Source organism: Amblyomma americanum, chromosome 9, assembly GCF_052857255.1.
Source record: "Amblyomma americanum isolate KBUSLIRL-KWMA chromosome 9, ASM5285725v1, whole genome shotgun sequence".
Taxonomy (NCBI): Eukaryota; Metazoa; Arthropoda; class Arachnida; order Ixodida; family Ixodidae; genus Amblyomma; species Amblyomma americanum.
This window is the reverse complement of record NC_135505.1, coordinates 111,099,527-111,114,914: the sequence shown is the minus strand read 5'-3', so window position 1 is coordinate 111,114,914 and position 15,388 is coordinate 111,099,527. Positions and strand designations below refer to the sequence as shown.

Genomic DNA, 15,388 nt, shown 5'->3' with positions numbered 1-15,388 from the left:
AACATATCACAGTAAGGGTTGGCCTAAAGTGCTTGCGGTTGTCATTCGAACTAAAGCTTTTGTGTGAATGCTTTCTGTTGCCGCTTTGATGCTTCATGTGCTGGAATAGTTACTGTGTTATTTGTTCTCTGTTGAGGCCATTGCAGTGGAATTTGCTTGTGGTGTTGCATCGAAATTGTTTGAGCCACCTCTGGTACAAGGCATGTTCTCTGTGCGTCCGTCTTTGCAGAAGTGGCAGGGGGAAGCGACGACGAGGACGAAGAGGTCCTCCGCGCGCAGCTGCTGCAGGCTGTGCTGCAGAGGCGGCACAAGCCGAAGACCCCCGAAGCCCAGCAGCAGCTGCATCAACATCCACTGCAGCATCAACTTCCACAACAGCTGCAGCAGCAGCAACAGACACCATTGCTGCAGCAACGTGCCAACCACCGAACGCCCCTCTCGCCGTTGAACAGTGCCACTCCTCTTGCCGTGGTTAGTTTCATCGTTTCGCATTGCTTACTATAACAAGTAGGCTATGACAGAAGGCTGCGGTCAAATTTTGGTGCACCAAATTTCTGCGCGAATTTCCCGACTTGCAAAATAAATGGGTTATCTCTTATAAACATTCAGAGAGCCAGTTTTGGCTATTTAAACAAGCGTTTTGAATTTAATGGATTAGTTTTGTATACCCTCAGTCAGTTGTATGTGGGGCAATTTTATGTGCAGTTCGTGATGACTGGTCTTGTGTGCATTTCTTTGAGGCTTGGTGTGGTAATACATAAATGGTGGTCCAAATGTGCAAAACTCCTGCCAGTGTTATAGTATGTCTCCGCTGATCTTTTCATTGCATTTAGTGTCTTTTCCTGAGGTTATGCTCTTCAGTGTGAAAGTTGCCGTGTGCTTTATTAGTTGTAGTATCTTGCTATGTGAAGTTTACTAAGTATGGTGCTCAAGCAGGAAGCCTGGGTTGTAGTTGCTGAAAGTGAAGTAACGAGTGCATACCACTAGGAAAAAATGAACGCACAACCTCTGCTTGCAAAGTACTCTGTCAGGCTGCTGTAGTGGATCTTTTCACTTCTACTTGTTTGGCTCTTTACGTAGGCGTAGCCATGCTTTGATAGCACAGACTGGCTCTCAGTGCTGATCAGTGACCGTGAAAGCATTACCGAGAATCAGGCCTAGTTAACATTCACCAACTGGCTTATTAAGTATGTTAGCCACTGCTTGGAGGCTTTTAGATTTGAAGTCAATGCAGTAGGATGAACGAATGAGAATTAGGGCAACAAGGGGCTTGTGGTGGTCAGTAATTTGCAACGGGACTTGTGAGGATGGGCTTGTGGTGGTGGGGGCTTGTGACGTGTCCCAGTCTGCATCACTATTTTTTTTGTTTTTTTGCTATCATTGTTCGTAGCAGCCCCTGGTTGAAGTCAAGGAAGCCAGCCGAACGGCGTCTCCCAAGGATGGCCAGACTCCCAAGAGCGCGCAGCCAGCCATTCTAGTCACACCCAGGATGCGACATATGCCAAAGGCTGCAGAGGTTCCATTTCTCGACACTAAAAAGGTACGTTGTACTGCCTGTGCGTATTTGGCAACCCTGCATAATGATCGCACACTACAATGTAGACATACAGTCGGAGTGAAAAAAACTCAGCTTTTTATTATAGAGAGATCACTCTTGCGACTCTATATATAAAGGAATCTAGTATATCATCTTTTTTTTTTTTAATAACGAATGTACCAGTAAACGTTTTCTCAGAATTCAAGTATTAAATTTTTTTTTATGCAGGTTCAAATTTATCTGGGCACCATTTGAATTGTCTAGCGACTTGCCACTTTCACTAAAATTTCAGTGATGTTGGGTAGCCTTAGTAATTAGTTTTTAGGCTAAAGTCATGCATCGTTTAGGGGGATAGGGGAGTAGCGAGGCACCGATGCGTGTGTGCAGAACGCAAGTGTTCCTCGGGTTTTCAGCTTAGTTGGCGATGCAAACTCAAAAGTGGCAAAATACCGTGGCCTCCAAAGGCCAGATAAAGTTGGACAAAATGGTGGTGTCTCTCAAAGCGTAGCTGCTCGCTTGACCAGTAATTCATGGGTGCTGCTTCAATGTGTCTCCTGTTCACGGACGATGAATGGTGCATGGATCTTTATTTTTCTCAAGATGACCGCACCTTGAAATTGCATAGTTAAAATACTGTATTTACTCTAATATAACGCGACTGCGAATTTAACGCAAGGGGTGACTTTACATGCTGCCCAGCGGGAAAAATCAAAACCACGAATGTAACGTGAGGATTAGGGACGCAAAACAAAGTATCTTTAATGGACATCGTGGCCTGCATGTTTATTCATCTTCCTCGCTTTTGAAGGCTGAGTTCTTGGAACGGAGTCCTCCTTTTCGCTATCGATGTCTCCCGGTACCTTCTTCCATATCGATGTTGTCCGCCGCAGAGAGAATCCATTTCTCTTCATGAACGTTTGGGCCCACCCACGAGATGCTCTGAACTTCCCTTCTCCCGAGCAACGTCTCTAACTTTCCAACAAATCAGCTCAACGTGACAACCGTGGCGAGGCCCACGAAATCCTTAGCGATCGGGCTCACCTTTAAACAGCCCCTCACGCTGCAGCCGCCATCCGCGGATGATTGACTCGTTGAGGTCCAGTCTTCGAGCTGCCGCAGAATTCCCGACATCGTCAGCTAACAGGATCGCTTTTCGCTTAAAACAACACTCATACTGAGCACGTGTTGAGTGCGAGGTCTTTGACTTTGGATGGATGAGGATTTGGCTTCCTTGATACCCATGTTGCCAGCATAAGATCGCAAAATTGCAGAAACCAAAACCAAGCTGATTGGTTTGAAATGGCTGCATCGTGGCACTGCTTTAGGCCAATTGAAGTGCGGTATTCGATTATAACGTGAGGCTAGACTTAAGGGGAAAAAATCAGGGAAAAACTCTCGTTACGTTCGAGTAAATACGGTACTGCAGGTTTTAAGGTTGTTTCTAAATTTGGACAGCTGCTAAACTTGAGTATAGGTTGTTTGTTGCCACAAAGATACATCAGAAAGCGTGGGATGTTTAAACAGGTTGGTATTCAGATAAAGAAAGAGGTTATGGAATTTCAAATAATACATATTTTTATTGCTTACTATTGCATTTATGCTTGCATAATTAGAAGTGTAAATAAAACAAAATTCACTGTAATTATTTCACTCACCAGCCGAAATGTCACTTTGAATGAGTAACACTATCCATATGTGGTTGGCCTTCTATTCTAAACCTCTTGCAATTACACGCCGCAACGCTGCCTTATGCAACATGAACAGGGGCCCCTAAGTTTGGGTCCCCTATCCTAAAACCGTTTGTTGTGTGTTACCATATTTATACGACTGTAAGCCGACCTATTTTTCAAAATTTGAAAATCCGAAGTGGGGGAGGGGGTCGACTTAAAATAGAAACCAAAGCATCACACCATAAATAAAGGTGAGACAAACGAGATATCAGGCATGCTACAGCGTGGTTGCATTTTTGCTGCGTGGCTACGTCGCATCACTCTTCGTGCTCGCCTTGAGCAGCTGCTAAGTCAACGCGCAGAACTGGCATCCTCACCCTGCGCAAGGCAGCCCATGGTGGCTGTCGATAAGCAGCAAATCGCACCAGTGCACTCCCCACATGTGGCTGCAGATTGCGCCTGCTGATAACTGGGCACGGCCCGATAACGCATTCGCGTTCTACTCTTAATAGGCGTCGTCCAAGTTTTTTTTTTGTTTACTTCCAACTGCGCACTCGGCTCTCAAAAAACCGCTGATAGTTGATGGAAGGGCCGCTGTTCCAATCGCGGCGGCACCCCCACTCAGAAACGCAGCGGCGACGGGGTGTGTCGAGGGCCGACAGTAAACCCGACGCGTAGTTTCTCCTTGGCTCTGACGCATTTGACTACTGCCAGCTGCGTTTCACAAGTTTTTAATGTAGTGCTTCGTCATTTGTTATTTGTGCTCCGGGTCCGGTAAGTGACCGGCGCTCGTTCACGGCTACATTCGAGTTGGCTGTCATTCTTTACGCCGAAGAAACAAACAACTACGCGCCGGGCCGCAATTTCGACGTTCGCAACGGCTGATCAGGTGTGGCAGCTGCAGCGAGGCAAAATTTTCAGTTGTTCCACGCGATGTCGTGATGTGGCTGTTTGCGAAGTGCGAGATTTCGCTGAACGACGATGTTAGAATGACGAGCTGTGGGAACGCAGCAGCGATCACGACGGCAGTGCTAGTGAGGACGATGGCGCAAGTGTGAACGAGTAGTCCAGTGACTAATACATTTTCGTTTTGGATTGTGCCCATGGGCGCTCCCGCGCGCGGCAGCCGATAGCGGCTGGCGATAAGCAGAGGCGGCAGGGTAGTGCTATCGCGTTCTATTATTAAAGGCCAAGCGTAAACGACCACCAAGTTTTATTTTTTCAGAAATGTGAAGTGGGGGGGTCGACTTACAATCGTGTAAATACGGTAAGTGAGGTGCATTTGCTATGAATCAACATGGCATCTACTAGGCAAAATAGTTTTTCATGCCAATTTGTGCTGAAATTTTTAACATTTTCTTCCTTGAAAATCACATTAAGATTATGAACAGGCATATAGTCCATTTTACCTACTTTTCAACTGCTGACTATACTTGCATTTCCCTGTTTTAGTTACTGTTGTTACTCAATAGTTACTCAATAGAGCCAAAAGGCTTTCATATTGACAAGGAAAGAAGCAAATTAATGCATAAACAAATCTCTTGGCATCCATTCTGCTTAGCAAGGCAATATCGAACTTGTTTGTCGACTCGCACTGATGGAATTTTTTTTGTACACAGCTTCTGAAATGCATGTCTCTGCTGAAGTGCAAGCCTGGTTGAATTCACGGTTCCACGCCTCTCTCCTTTTTTTTTTCCAGACTGAACCCGTTGTCATCAACCTGTGTGAGGATGACACGACGTCTGAGGAAGAAGGTGAGGACGAGAGTGAGGCTGAGGAGGAGCCCGTGCCAGCCGTTGAGAGCTTCTTCTCCCTTGGCCTCGACAGACTGCTCAAGGAGGCAAGGCAGAAGTCCCAGGTGCGTGAGGAGGCAACTGATTCAGCGTGCTGTGCGAAAATTCAGTGGGGCTTTCCTTTCCTGGGAGTGTGCTGTAGTTGAGCAGACTGGGTTTGTAGTTGTGGTTGGGGAACGTGCTTCGCAATTTCACTTGAATTTTTTTGGGAGAGGAAGTGCATTGAGGCAAGCAAATGTGATACCTTTTAGTGACCTTTAGGGGAAGAATGCCTCCTCAGCATGGTTCTCTGCATGTAAATGCAACTCTGGAGCTGAGCAGCTGATGTGGTACGTAAAAAAAATTAGCTGCCTTGGTTAGAGAGCGAAAGCTGTGGTGTATCGGGCAAGTAGACGCGGGTTGACGTCTGTAATGAGTGCGTTCCACACACTGAATAGGGAGCACGCCCACACTGCCACCCTGACAGGTGGCAGTTAAGGTAATGGTTGATCACGAGAGGTTGGCCACCCAATGAACGCTGCGGCCTATTCTACTGCCTTCTGCCGGCATATTGAAAGGTCAAAGTCGAATGTCAAGTGGTGTGACACCATGGTGAGGCCTATAGCCACACTTGACCTCTAACTCACTTGAAGGTCAGCCGGCAACGCACGGCGAAATTGGCTTTACCTAGCGTAGTGAAGCTTTCGCTTCAAAATATGTGTTGGGCCATTTAGCTTTCAGGAGCCATATCTATTTTCGATGGGATTGTTGATGTAGAGGAAAGTGCGTGAGAAATGAAAGGTGCTTCTCATTCATACCTGGGAACTAATAATTAGTTGTGGGTAAATGCTGTGTTCCCTCTAATGTTTCTTGTTCCTATGCGGGACGCAACTCAGCATATGAGCTCGGGAACTGACACGAAGGAGACCAAGTATTTGAATCTAAGGGGAGCACAGGAAAATATGTATTGCTGCAATTTCATGTCAGCAGTGGGAAGTAGTTTAATAGTTAGACAGTTGATGATTTAGCACAGCAGAAGAAAAACATGCCACTAATGTGAGGCAACAGCAGTTAGCAAGCCTTGCTGCGTACCATGTTTGGTTATCGTATTTACCCAATTCTGACATGCACATTTTTTTAAAACGAAAATCGAGCTGTGAAACAGCATGTGTGTTACAATCGGATGCAAAACTGAAACCAGCTATAAACAGCCCTGTGTCATTGCCGTCGCAGTATGTCGGTTAAGCCTTTACTCGCTGGCAGTTGGCATGGTTGCCATCTTGGAGCCATAAGACCAAATTATGTGAAGTATAAGTCGAGCTGCTTTTTACAAAAATTACCATGCTGAACTGCGGGGTGAAGCCACGGGTTGTGTGCGCCCCATGCCGGTGCCTGCTCCTGCCAGAATGCACAGAGCTGCGCATGTCAGAAAAGGAAAAAAAAAGTTAAGCTCATAGTCAAATTGGTTGTGCTCACGAAAATTCAAACTGCTTATTATTTATCTGAACAGAGAAAGGAAAAATGAGAGAGGCTGCGACATCACTGTTCATAAAGCCGCCCCCTCCAACCCTGAGCTTCTTTGTTGCCCACGGCAGCAATGGTCCCTGCGCCCTGGTCACCACACTGACCCTTAGCCATGACACCATAGCCGTTTCCCACATAAAGTAGGCTTAGGAATGGCATGTGGCTTCCGCTATGCTAATAGCAGTGTACCTGGGATACACAGGCTCCTTTCTTTTCCTTCATACATGTTTACCTGGCTGATTGAGCCGCCGCGGTGGCTGAGTGGTTATGATGGCGCTCGGCTGCTGGCCCAAAAGACGCAGGTTCGATCCCGGCGCGGTGGTTGAATTTCGATGGAGATGATAAGCTAGAGCCCGTGTACTGTGTGATGTCAGTGCACGGTAAAGAACCCCAGGTGGTCGAAATTTCCGGAGCCCTTCACTACGGCGTCTCTCATAGCCCGAGTTCGGTTTGCTGCTTACCAGTCTAGTTGGGCAGGCCACACATAAGTGTGGAAGGCATGGAAGTTGCACTGTGTTATTACCATTGATCTCCATTTGTTTCCAACTGCTGGCCTTGCAATCGTGTTGTACGCGACTGTGTCTTTGAGGTGCGCTCACCCCAATGAGAGCGAAGAACTCTCAAGAGGTTGACCTGGAATAACATGGAAGCAGATATGAACATGGCTTTATGCTTCTGCACAAGTTGAGTTTTTTTTTTTTTCCATTTTCGTGTCACCGCGGTGACTCTGGTTAGAGCGTTCGGCTGCTGAACCCTGGGATGCTGGTTCAATCCTGGCTGTGATGTCTGTGCACGTTGAAGTTCCTCGGGTGGTCGATATTAATAGGTTACCTTTTTTTTTTCTTTCACTCTTTTCAACCTTTTCCCCCGGGTTGCAGTTCAGGTGTCCCCTCCTTGAGTGCAAGACACACTATGCCTTTCCTTTCCTGATAACGAGGTGCGCATTAGAATGGGATACAGTCGAACCCCACTACAACGAAATTCATGGGTTGCGCGAAAAGTTTCGTTGAAGTGGAAATTTGGTTGTGGCGAAACCAGCCCAAAAAACTAAGATCTGACTGCAGTGTTCAAAAGTATAATTTATTTCCAAAAAATTCGGTCATCTTGACTTGCGTTCTTTTTAATGAACATGAGCGTCGTGGTGCGAGTTTCACGCTCGGCCAACAACTGCATCGCGATGTGTCATCATGCGTCCATCACATGCAATGCAGAAGGCAGGGCTGGTGCATCTTGCACGTCGCTATCATCTTTGGACGAGGCATCGTTCTGGCGGGCCTCTTCAATTATTGCTTCATCGGCTAGCAACCTCGTGTGCAACCACGTCTGCATCAACGGCGATGTATTCATCGAGGTCGACATCAGCTGGCACGTTTCCGGCGCCCCAAATTGCTGCCCACGCCACAATGGCCCCCGAGAAGGGAGGCTTTATTAGGACGTGGTCGTTGTCCGTTGAGCTGGACATTGATTCAGCGCCATGTTTAAGGCGAGCGTGCACAAAGCAGTTCTCAAATATGGTCCACCAAGTCGCCATCCACGCTGCGGCGGTCATTTGCAGGGCTATGTACAGGACGACATCAACAATATCGAATGGCGCCACTCATTCGCACTTGATGCACTATGGGGCATGCATCGATTCCAGCGAGGGCTTTCAGCGAAATTAAACGCCATGGACGTACGGACGGGTAATGTTATGCTTGTTTAGTCGTAAAATAAATGTTAAGCCCATCTCCACCTCCACTGAAAAAAAAATTTGTTGAAGCGGAAATGCACCTGAATTTGTTAGGGCGAGAATCGGCATGCATTGTTTTCTGTGGCTAGCTGACGGGGAATCTGAAATACAGTCGACGACCGAAAATTCGGACACCTGATTATTCGGTCATGCTTGATTATTTGGACTTTTTCGCGGCACCGCGAGATGTCCTATAGAGCCAATGTATAAGAGCACTCGAAATTTCGGACACATCGGAACTGAATGCTCGATTTTTCGGACCTTGTTCGCTCTCATCACCAGTACCCAAGCCGCCATATACCGTTTTTACCCGCGTATTGGACCCACTTCCAGAAAAGTTGACATCAGTTTGGGGGAGGGTTCATTACGCAGGAAAAAAGTTTTAACATATATTTCGAAGGGTTCATATCTCATATACCTCCGTCCGTCGGTCCGTCCGTCCTTCCGTAATCAACAAACGCGCGTGGTCAGTCGGGAATGCTTAGAAATGATGCTAAGAAGCATTCACACCAAGTATGAGTCTTTGGAACTGAGCCCGCAATTTATTATGAATTTTTAAAAAACGTGTTTTTTTAAATTCGCGGGCCGATTAGTGTGCTCGTAGTGACCGATTTTGAAACTAAAATCGTGAAAGAAGACGTCACTGTACCCATGACGTCGCCAGGCCAGCACACGCTGTCATTCGCTGGAGCCACGGCAGCCACGACGTCACGGACACACTTCCGGTAGCCGTGAAAGTCGTCTGCTCGTGCCGCCGCGCGACCCTCGGGTAAGCGCGAGCCAGGGCATTGCCTTCGCGCATATGGTTTAAATTTTCCTCTGCCGCCTCCTCTTGTCGTTCCGGAGCCACTCGCAGTGGCTCGCGGAGTCGCTACTGTCGTCGCTGGCGTTCAGCCGGTACGGCGTGAACGCATTGGGCTCGATGCCCAACGCGGCCGCAACAACAGACGACAAGCAAAGAAACCCGACGCGCGCCGCAATCACGCCGCCGACGCTGCTGCTGCGGTGCTAGGAGCGACAACCGGAAGTTGTAAAAGGAACGTCAGCGGATGACGTATTCATGGGCGGGGCCCAGTCCCAGAGCTTTTTTCTTTATTTGTGTCTGGTGCCCAGCGTGTACAATTTGAGGGCGGAGAGGAGGAGCGTAATTTTAAATCGCCTATATCTTTGGTGTTATTGATGATAGCTTTAAAATTCTTGCGTTGGGGTGACGAGTGATGAAATGCCTATCTTTCGTCTGCTTTACGTAATCTCAGATAATTTACTGCATAGTCCCTTTAAGCGTCGTTCACTTTGACGCGATCCCGCAATTTAGTGGTAGCCCGTGGCGCCGGCCATCCGCGTCGAGATAACGCGAACGTGCCGAACGCAGGCCCTGAATGTCAGGCGCGCGTTTTTTTTACGCGAGGTTAAAAAAACACACAGGACGATGACGAGTGCGCAATGCGAATGACTATGCTTTGGCGCTCTGCCAAGTTCGCCGAGCGCGCCGTGCTCTCCCCCTTCCCTCCGCCACCCCCCTGGCATGAGCTCTCCTCAAAAAATAAGCAAGTGGTTATCGGTGGCGGACAGTATCTTGGTGCGCTGCGCTCCCCCCTCTCTTTCCTTCTTCCTGAAAAGATAAACAAGTGATATTATCGGCGGCCGGGACCATCTTGGCGCGCTGCCAAGGTCTGCGCTGCGGTCGGCGCGAAAACTGTGGAACCGTGCAGCTACAAAAAGCTAAAGGCTGAAAAAAAAAAGTAAATTCTGACCGAGTGGTGGCGGGTTCATTATGCGAATTGGTTCATAACGTGAGTATATACGGTAATGCGTACAGTGGAACCTCATTACTTCAAACTGCAGGAGAGGTCGAAAACTTGATCAAACAAAACTAAATTCAGGCTGAAAGGAAGCATTTAACTTCGGATGCTGAAATACATTGCGCCCTCATGGTTTTGTATTCGTACTGTTCTTGATTGTAGTCAGTTCGCGGGACTCATCTGTGCCAGGTCTTTCTTCCTGGCTCCGGAAAGAAGTAGCAGCGAAGCGCGTGGGAGGTGTAGTGCGTAGTACGGCTACACGGAAACGGCGAGCGCGGGAGGAAATGGTAGTGCATTTCAAAGCGAGGTCAGCGTACCCGCGGCAAAACGCACCGCAACCCCGACTTTTCTATCGTAAAGCCGTAAACAACTGGCGTTTCGATGACAGCCAAGACGCCACAGCAGAGCGCATATCGCCGGATACGATGCCGGTTTCGGCTCTAGTCGCTAGGCCTAACGACGAAGGCCAACGCCGACCGAGCGCTAGCTTCGGCTGTTTCTCGGTTCTTATTATTTCGCCATCTTCGCGTTCTCGTTCCAGGTGCATCGTACTGCGGGCGCAGCGCCCGCAGTCGCGTGTTTGCTTCCAAATTTATACTTTATCCCAACCCGTGCGTTCATCGGCGACATGCCGCGGGCAGCACAGGCAGGCCGCGCTCATGAAAGCGGTCGCCGTCCTCGTCCGTGCGCATGTCGCGGGGCGAAATTTAGTCATGAGGAGCTTTAGAATATGGGCAATACAACTGACGCCTTCCTCCGGCATATTGGTAGCAAGTTCGTGATTTTTTCGGTGAAATTTGATTTTCCGGACTGCCTGATTTTTTGGTCATTTTGGCGGTCCCTAGAGAGTCCGGAAAATCGGTCGTCGACTGTATTTCGTTGAAGCGGCGTTCGTTGTAGCGAGGTTCGACTGTAATCACTGTACATTTCTGGTTCATCAAGCAGCGTTTCTCACCTCACTGTTTGTCCCACTGTTCTGTAAAGTTTAATGCTCTTGATGTGTCCTATCACATTCCAACGGTGCTCTGGTCGTCCCCTCCTCCAGGTTCCGCCACCCGCGCAGATTCCAGCAGCTGTCCCTGCGACGTCCACGCCGACATCTGTGATGAAGCTGTCGCAGGCTCAACAGCTAGAGTACCGCCGTCTCAAGGCCGAGATTGCCCGCCGAGAGCTGCGTTCGGCCGTCCCCACAGCTGATGCGACTGACTCCGCACAGCAGCAGCAGCAGCTGAACCGTGCCCGTCGGCTAAAGCAGCAGGCGTCTGCCAAGCGGTCACTGGAGATTCTTGAGAATACGCTGCATGCCGAATGGTAAGCAGGATCTTTTTGGGTCTGAGTGAAACGGTAGTTGAGAGCAAAAAGTGGGGCTAGTAGATTGCCATCTAAAAATTCAGGCATTTCTGAGCCTTAAATGCTCGAGGAAAAAAAAGACACGCTCACCACAAACATTGGTGTCATCCATATCTTTCTCTGCTTGTGCATTTAATGCTGGGTGAGAAACACCTAAAATTTTTTAGGCTGCAGATAATGTAAGCTCTGAGGATGAATTATGAAACGCTTTCAGTCTGAAGACTGCCTCAAAACTGTCTCAAAGACACACTCTATTGACTGGCCCTGACCACAGTCAGGGCCAGTCAATAGGAGTATGGCTGGTCAGGGCTGATTGATAGGAGTGGGTCTTTGAGACCGTTTTAAGACTTTCTTCAGATTTAGAGAGTTCTGTAATTCAGCCCCTAGTGTCAGTCAGTGTGGCCATTTAGAGGTGGGGTAATATCAGAATTCTTTTCTGGCTCTCTGTCTTTGCTGCCATTGCCATGTTCCTGGAATCCACCATTTTGTGTGGTAGTTGATTGCAATGAAGTTAAGTCTATCTCCCACTTGCCAACAGTGCCACGGAAGATATGACGGCGTGAACAGTTGGTAGTCAGGCAGTTGGCACCCATTTACGCTTCTTGCACCCGTCGATAGTGCCCCGGGAACCTGGGTATGGTTGGCTGTAGCCTTCCAGAAGCGCCCCCATTCTTGCATTATCTATCGCTGAGGTGACGAAAATGGCAATGGCTTTCATTCTTGAGTCCCATTTTTTTATGCGACACTGGTGTAATGCAGGGAAACCACCTTAGGTGGCGTTTCACCTGCCATTGCAGTATTGTTACTGCTATACAGGGAAGCCAACTTAACTGGCATTTGACGCTCGATTTTTTGCAGCCTCCACGATTGCTGCGAGCGACTTTGAAGTGGCACTAAAACTGCGGAAGATCTCTCTCCTGATTGCCAGCTTTTCGCTAATTTGCAGTTCTCCAGCAGAAGTGGAATTTTATATTGTGTACTTTGGCTATAAAGAACTATTTTACGATTTTTTCCCCATCGCTATAGCAAGGTTTGATTTTAGCAGACCTGCCCGAGTATACAGCCAGTCATCATTAGTTTGGCTGTGTATACAGCCAGTCATCATTAGTATGGCTGTTTTTTTTTGAGGGGCTGTGCACATGCATGCTTTTTCTTGCATGCATGTCGGATAGGAAAGGATGAAAGTCAAGACATGCAGGGTTCCTCGGCAACTTTTGAAAGCCACTGGGGAGCCGCCACGGTGGCTCAGTGGTTATGTCGCTCGGCTGCTGACCCAAGCCGCGACAGTCAAATTTCAATGGAAGCAAAATTCTAGAAGCCCGTGTACTGTGCGATGATGTCGGTGCGTGTTAAAAAAACCCCAGGTGGGTCGAAATTTGCGGAGCCCTTCACTACGGCGTCCCTCACGGCCTGAGTCGCTTTGGAACGCTAATCCCCCATGAACAAAGTCACTGGGGCTCTTCCGAGGCTAGAAAGATTGGGGACTCCCTGGCTTAGCCTATGGCAGGTGCCTTTTGCATACTCATGCCATCATAGCCGCGGCGGTGTGTGCAGTATTTTCTGCATGTCATGATTTGTTCCCTGGCTTGCTTTGTGTCCAGGAAAGCACTGCGCCTGGAGGGCAAGCGCATGGACACCCTTCGGACCGAAGTGCTCACCAAGAAGTCCGCGGTGCGTGGCACCCAGGTCCGCATCCAGCGGCTGCGTGACCAGCTGGCAACCCTGGAGCGACTCGTGGCTGGTCATGCCATGGGCATCCGCAAGGCCAACATACAGGTTAGGGAGTCCAGAAAGAAAGAGTTGCAGAGAGTGGCTGGGCAGCTTGTGGCCTGGAAACTTTTGGTATCGGCTGTACATCCTGCAACGACTTGAAGCAATGAAAACAGGGCACATATATTGCATAGGGTAGTAGTATTCACTCTTTTGGATGGACGAGGTCTTTATGTGGCCTGTACCTCCTGTCATGTTAAAGCAACAACAATGGGGTAAACAGCTGTGCATAGCACAGCTGTTCTAGACAAACGAGGTTCAGAGTGAGCTTCTTGCGAGTAGCCTGCTTTAGCTAGTCTTCCTACAGTTACTTATTGTTAATGATATTGTTAGTGTTAAAAGACAGGGGGAGGGGGAGACTGTGCATGGAAAACAGTGCAAAGCAAACAAGCAATCCAAATGAAGAAAAAAAATTCCTTTCAACTTGGGCCTACTTCAGTCTGCAGGAATAAGCATATTGCAGGGTAGTATCTTTTGCATTTGTGTGGTTGGTCTTAAATACGAGGATGCGGGCTGCTGAAAGGTTGCTTATCAGGGAGTCTACTCTGCGTTTGCTTTTATAGGGGCATTGGCAGTTTTCACGGCCTAGAGGTGGTCCTCACGACCTCAGTTGATTCACTGTGGTAGCGTTTTGGATTACCTCTTACAGAGTCGCCTAGCTAGGAGCTCACTTGTTTGTCGGTGGTGGCAAGCTCGTCTGAGTCGGTGTTTTAGCGAGAGGCAAGGAAGAAATCGCGGTCTGGTGTCAGAAAACAGCGCACGTTAAAGCGGAATGGTAGATGGTTGCATTCAGTGACATCAACGGTGAAGTCTGTTGTACGGCAGGTGATTGACAAAGCTAAAAGAGCGCCTTTTTTGCATTTATGTAGAACTACACGTAAGCAAGACCTAGCAAGTGTCAATTTGTCGTGCTGCTGAGCAGAAAACAAGCTGGGGAGGTTTGCCGGTCACTGCTGCCTGAGTTTGAACCGATAAAGTGGCACCCTTTTTGCACTTATTTGGGGTTATAAATTTTATTAACTGTGCAGTACTTGAAACGTGAGTATAAATAGATCTCTAATTACGTCTACAGATGGAAACCGAGAACAATGATGTCACCTTTTTTCCGTATAGTGTCTTCTCGGTAGTTACGTCTTTTGCTTTGCTCTGTTCATAATCAATGGATGGAAACCATGTAATGAATGTGAGAACTCTAGACACAGGCCTTTTTATCCCACTCTTTTCTAGGTAATAACAGTTAAAGCTCGTTATATCGAACATGGATGTTGCGAATCATTGGATTGGCTATATCGAATTCTTGTCATGCACATGCAATTCTAATTTTGCATATTGGAAGCAACTGGTCATAAGACAGATATATTGAACTGCCGAATGCTAAGCTGCACCCGCTCGGATGGCAGGTGGCAGGCTTTGCCTCACTACACGAGTGTCTTGCGATGGTGCCGCTAGTATTCGCACCACGGCTCACACTTTGTGTGGCACTTTTCAACAGCACCCACAGAATATATGGCGTTGTGAACAGTTGGTAGCCAGGTGATTGGCACCTGTTCACGCCTCTCGCACCGGTCGGATAGTGACCCGTAACCAGTGTGCCGGACCGGTCGGTTGTGGCTTTCCACAGCCATCTGTGCTCATGTCGACGATCACTGAGGGGATGAAAACTGTGATAGCTTTTGTTATGGCTCCCAGTTATTCAAACGACACTGCTGTAATACGGGGAAACCACCCTAGCTGGCATTTGACCTGCTGCTGCCGCGTGTTGGCAATGCTTTGCAGGGAAGGGAACCCAGCCGGCGTTTGGCACTTGGTTTTTTGCAGCCTCCAGAAACTGCAGCGAGTGGCTTCGAAACAGGGCTATAACTTGTGAAGAGATCCCTCCCAGTTACTATCATTTCAATGACTAAATTACTCTTCTCCTATGTGAGTTTATGGGAAAATTCTATATTACAATTTGCGGCTGTATCGAACTATTTTGTGATTTTTTTACGTGTTTGCTGTAATGAGGTTTGACTGTAATAATTCTGAATCAGTTCCAGGTGATCTTTGTATTTCCCGTCCTTCATTGGCTGAAGTTACGCCATGCCTCGTGTTTGCAATTAATTTATTAATGAGAGAGCGTTATGTGGCTCATGATGCGGAAAATCCGGCGTTGCCGTAGTTGTCAACGCCAGGCGGTCCGAACAACCTGTGTGACCCCATGACATCATCGGCAGTGCCTGCATCATCAGGAAAGA

At 48.1% G+C, this 15,388-nt stretch overlaps 1 protein-coding gene across 10 annotated transcripts in view; it reads left to right on the top strand.

The window, feature by feature from the left end:
• The window catches only part of LOC144104072 (uncharacterized), an 85,271-nt gene that overhangs the window by 27,786 nt on the left and 42,097 nt on the right, over positions 1-15,388 (top strand). For 6 of the 10 annotated variants that reach the window (XR_013308427.1, XR_013308425.1, XR_013308426.1 and 3 more), the window contains exons 9-13: positions 230-471; positions 1,391-1,540; positions 4,907-5,065; positions 11,080-11,345; positions 12,986-13,160. Coding sequence is in view for 5 of the 10 variants with exons in the window: in XM_077636862.1 (XP_077492988.1) it covers positions 230-471; positions 1,391-1,540; positions 4,907-5,065; positions 11,080-11,345; positions 12,986-13,160 (992 nt within the window). In the remaining 5 variants the exon portion in view is untranslated. The remainder of the gene's footprint in view (positions 1-229; positions 472-1,390; positions 1,541-4,906; positions 5,066-11,079; positions 11,346-12,985; positions 13,161-15,388) is intronic. The other 4 variants (XR_013308428.1, XR_013308429.1, XM_077636863.1 and 1 more) reach the window with 1 other exon arrangement.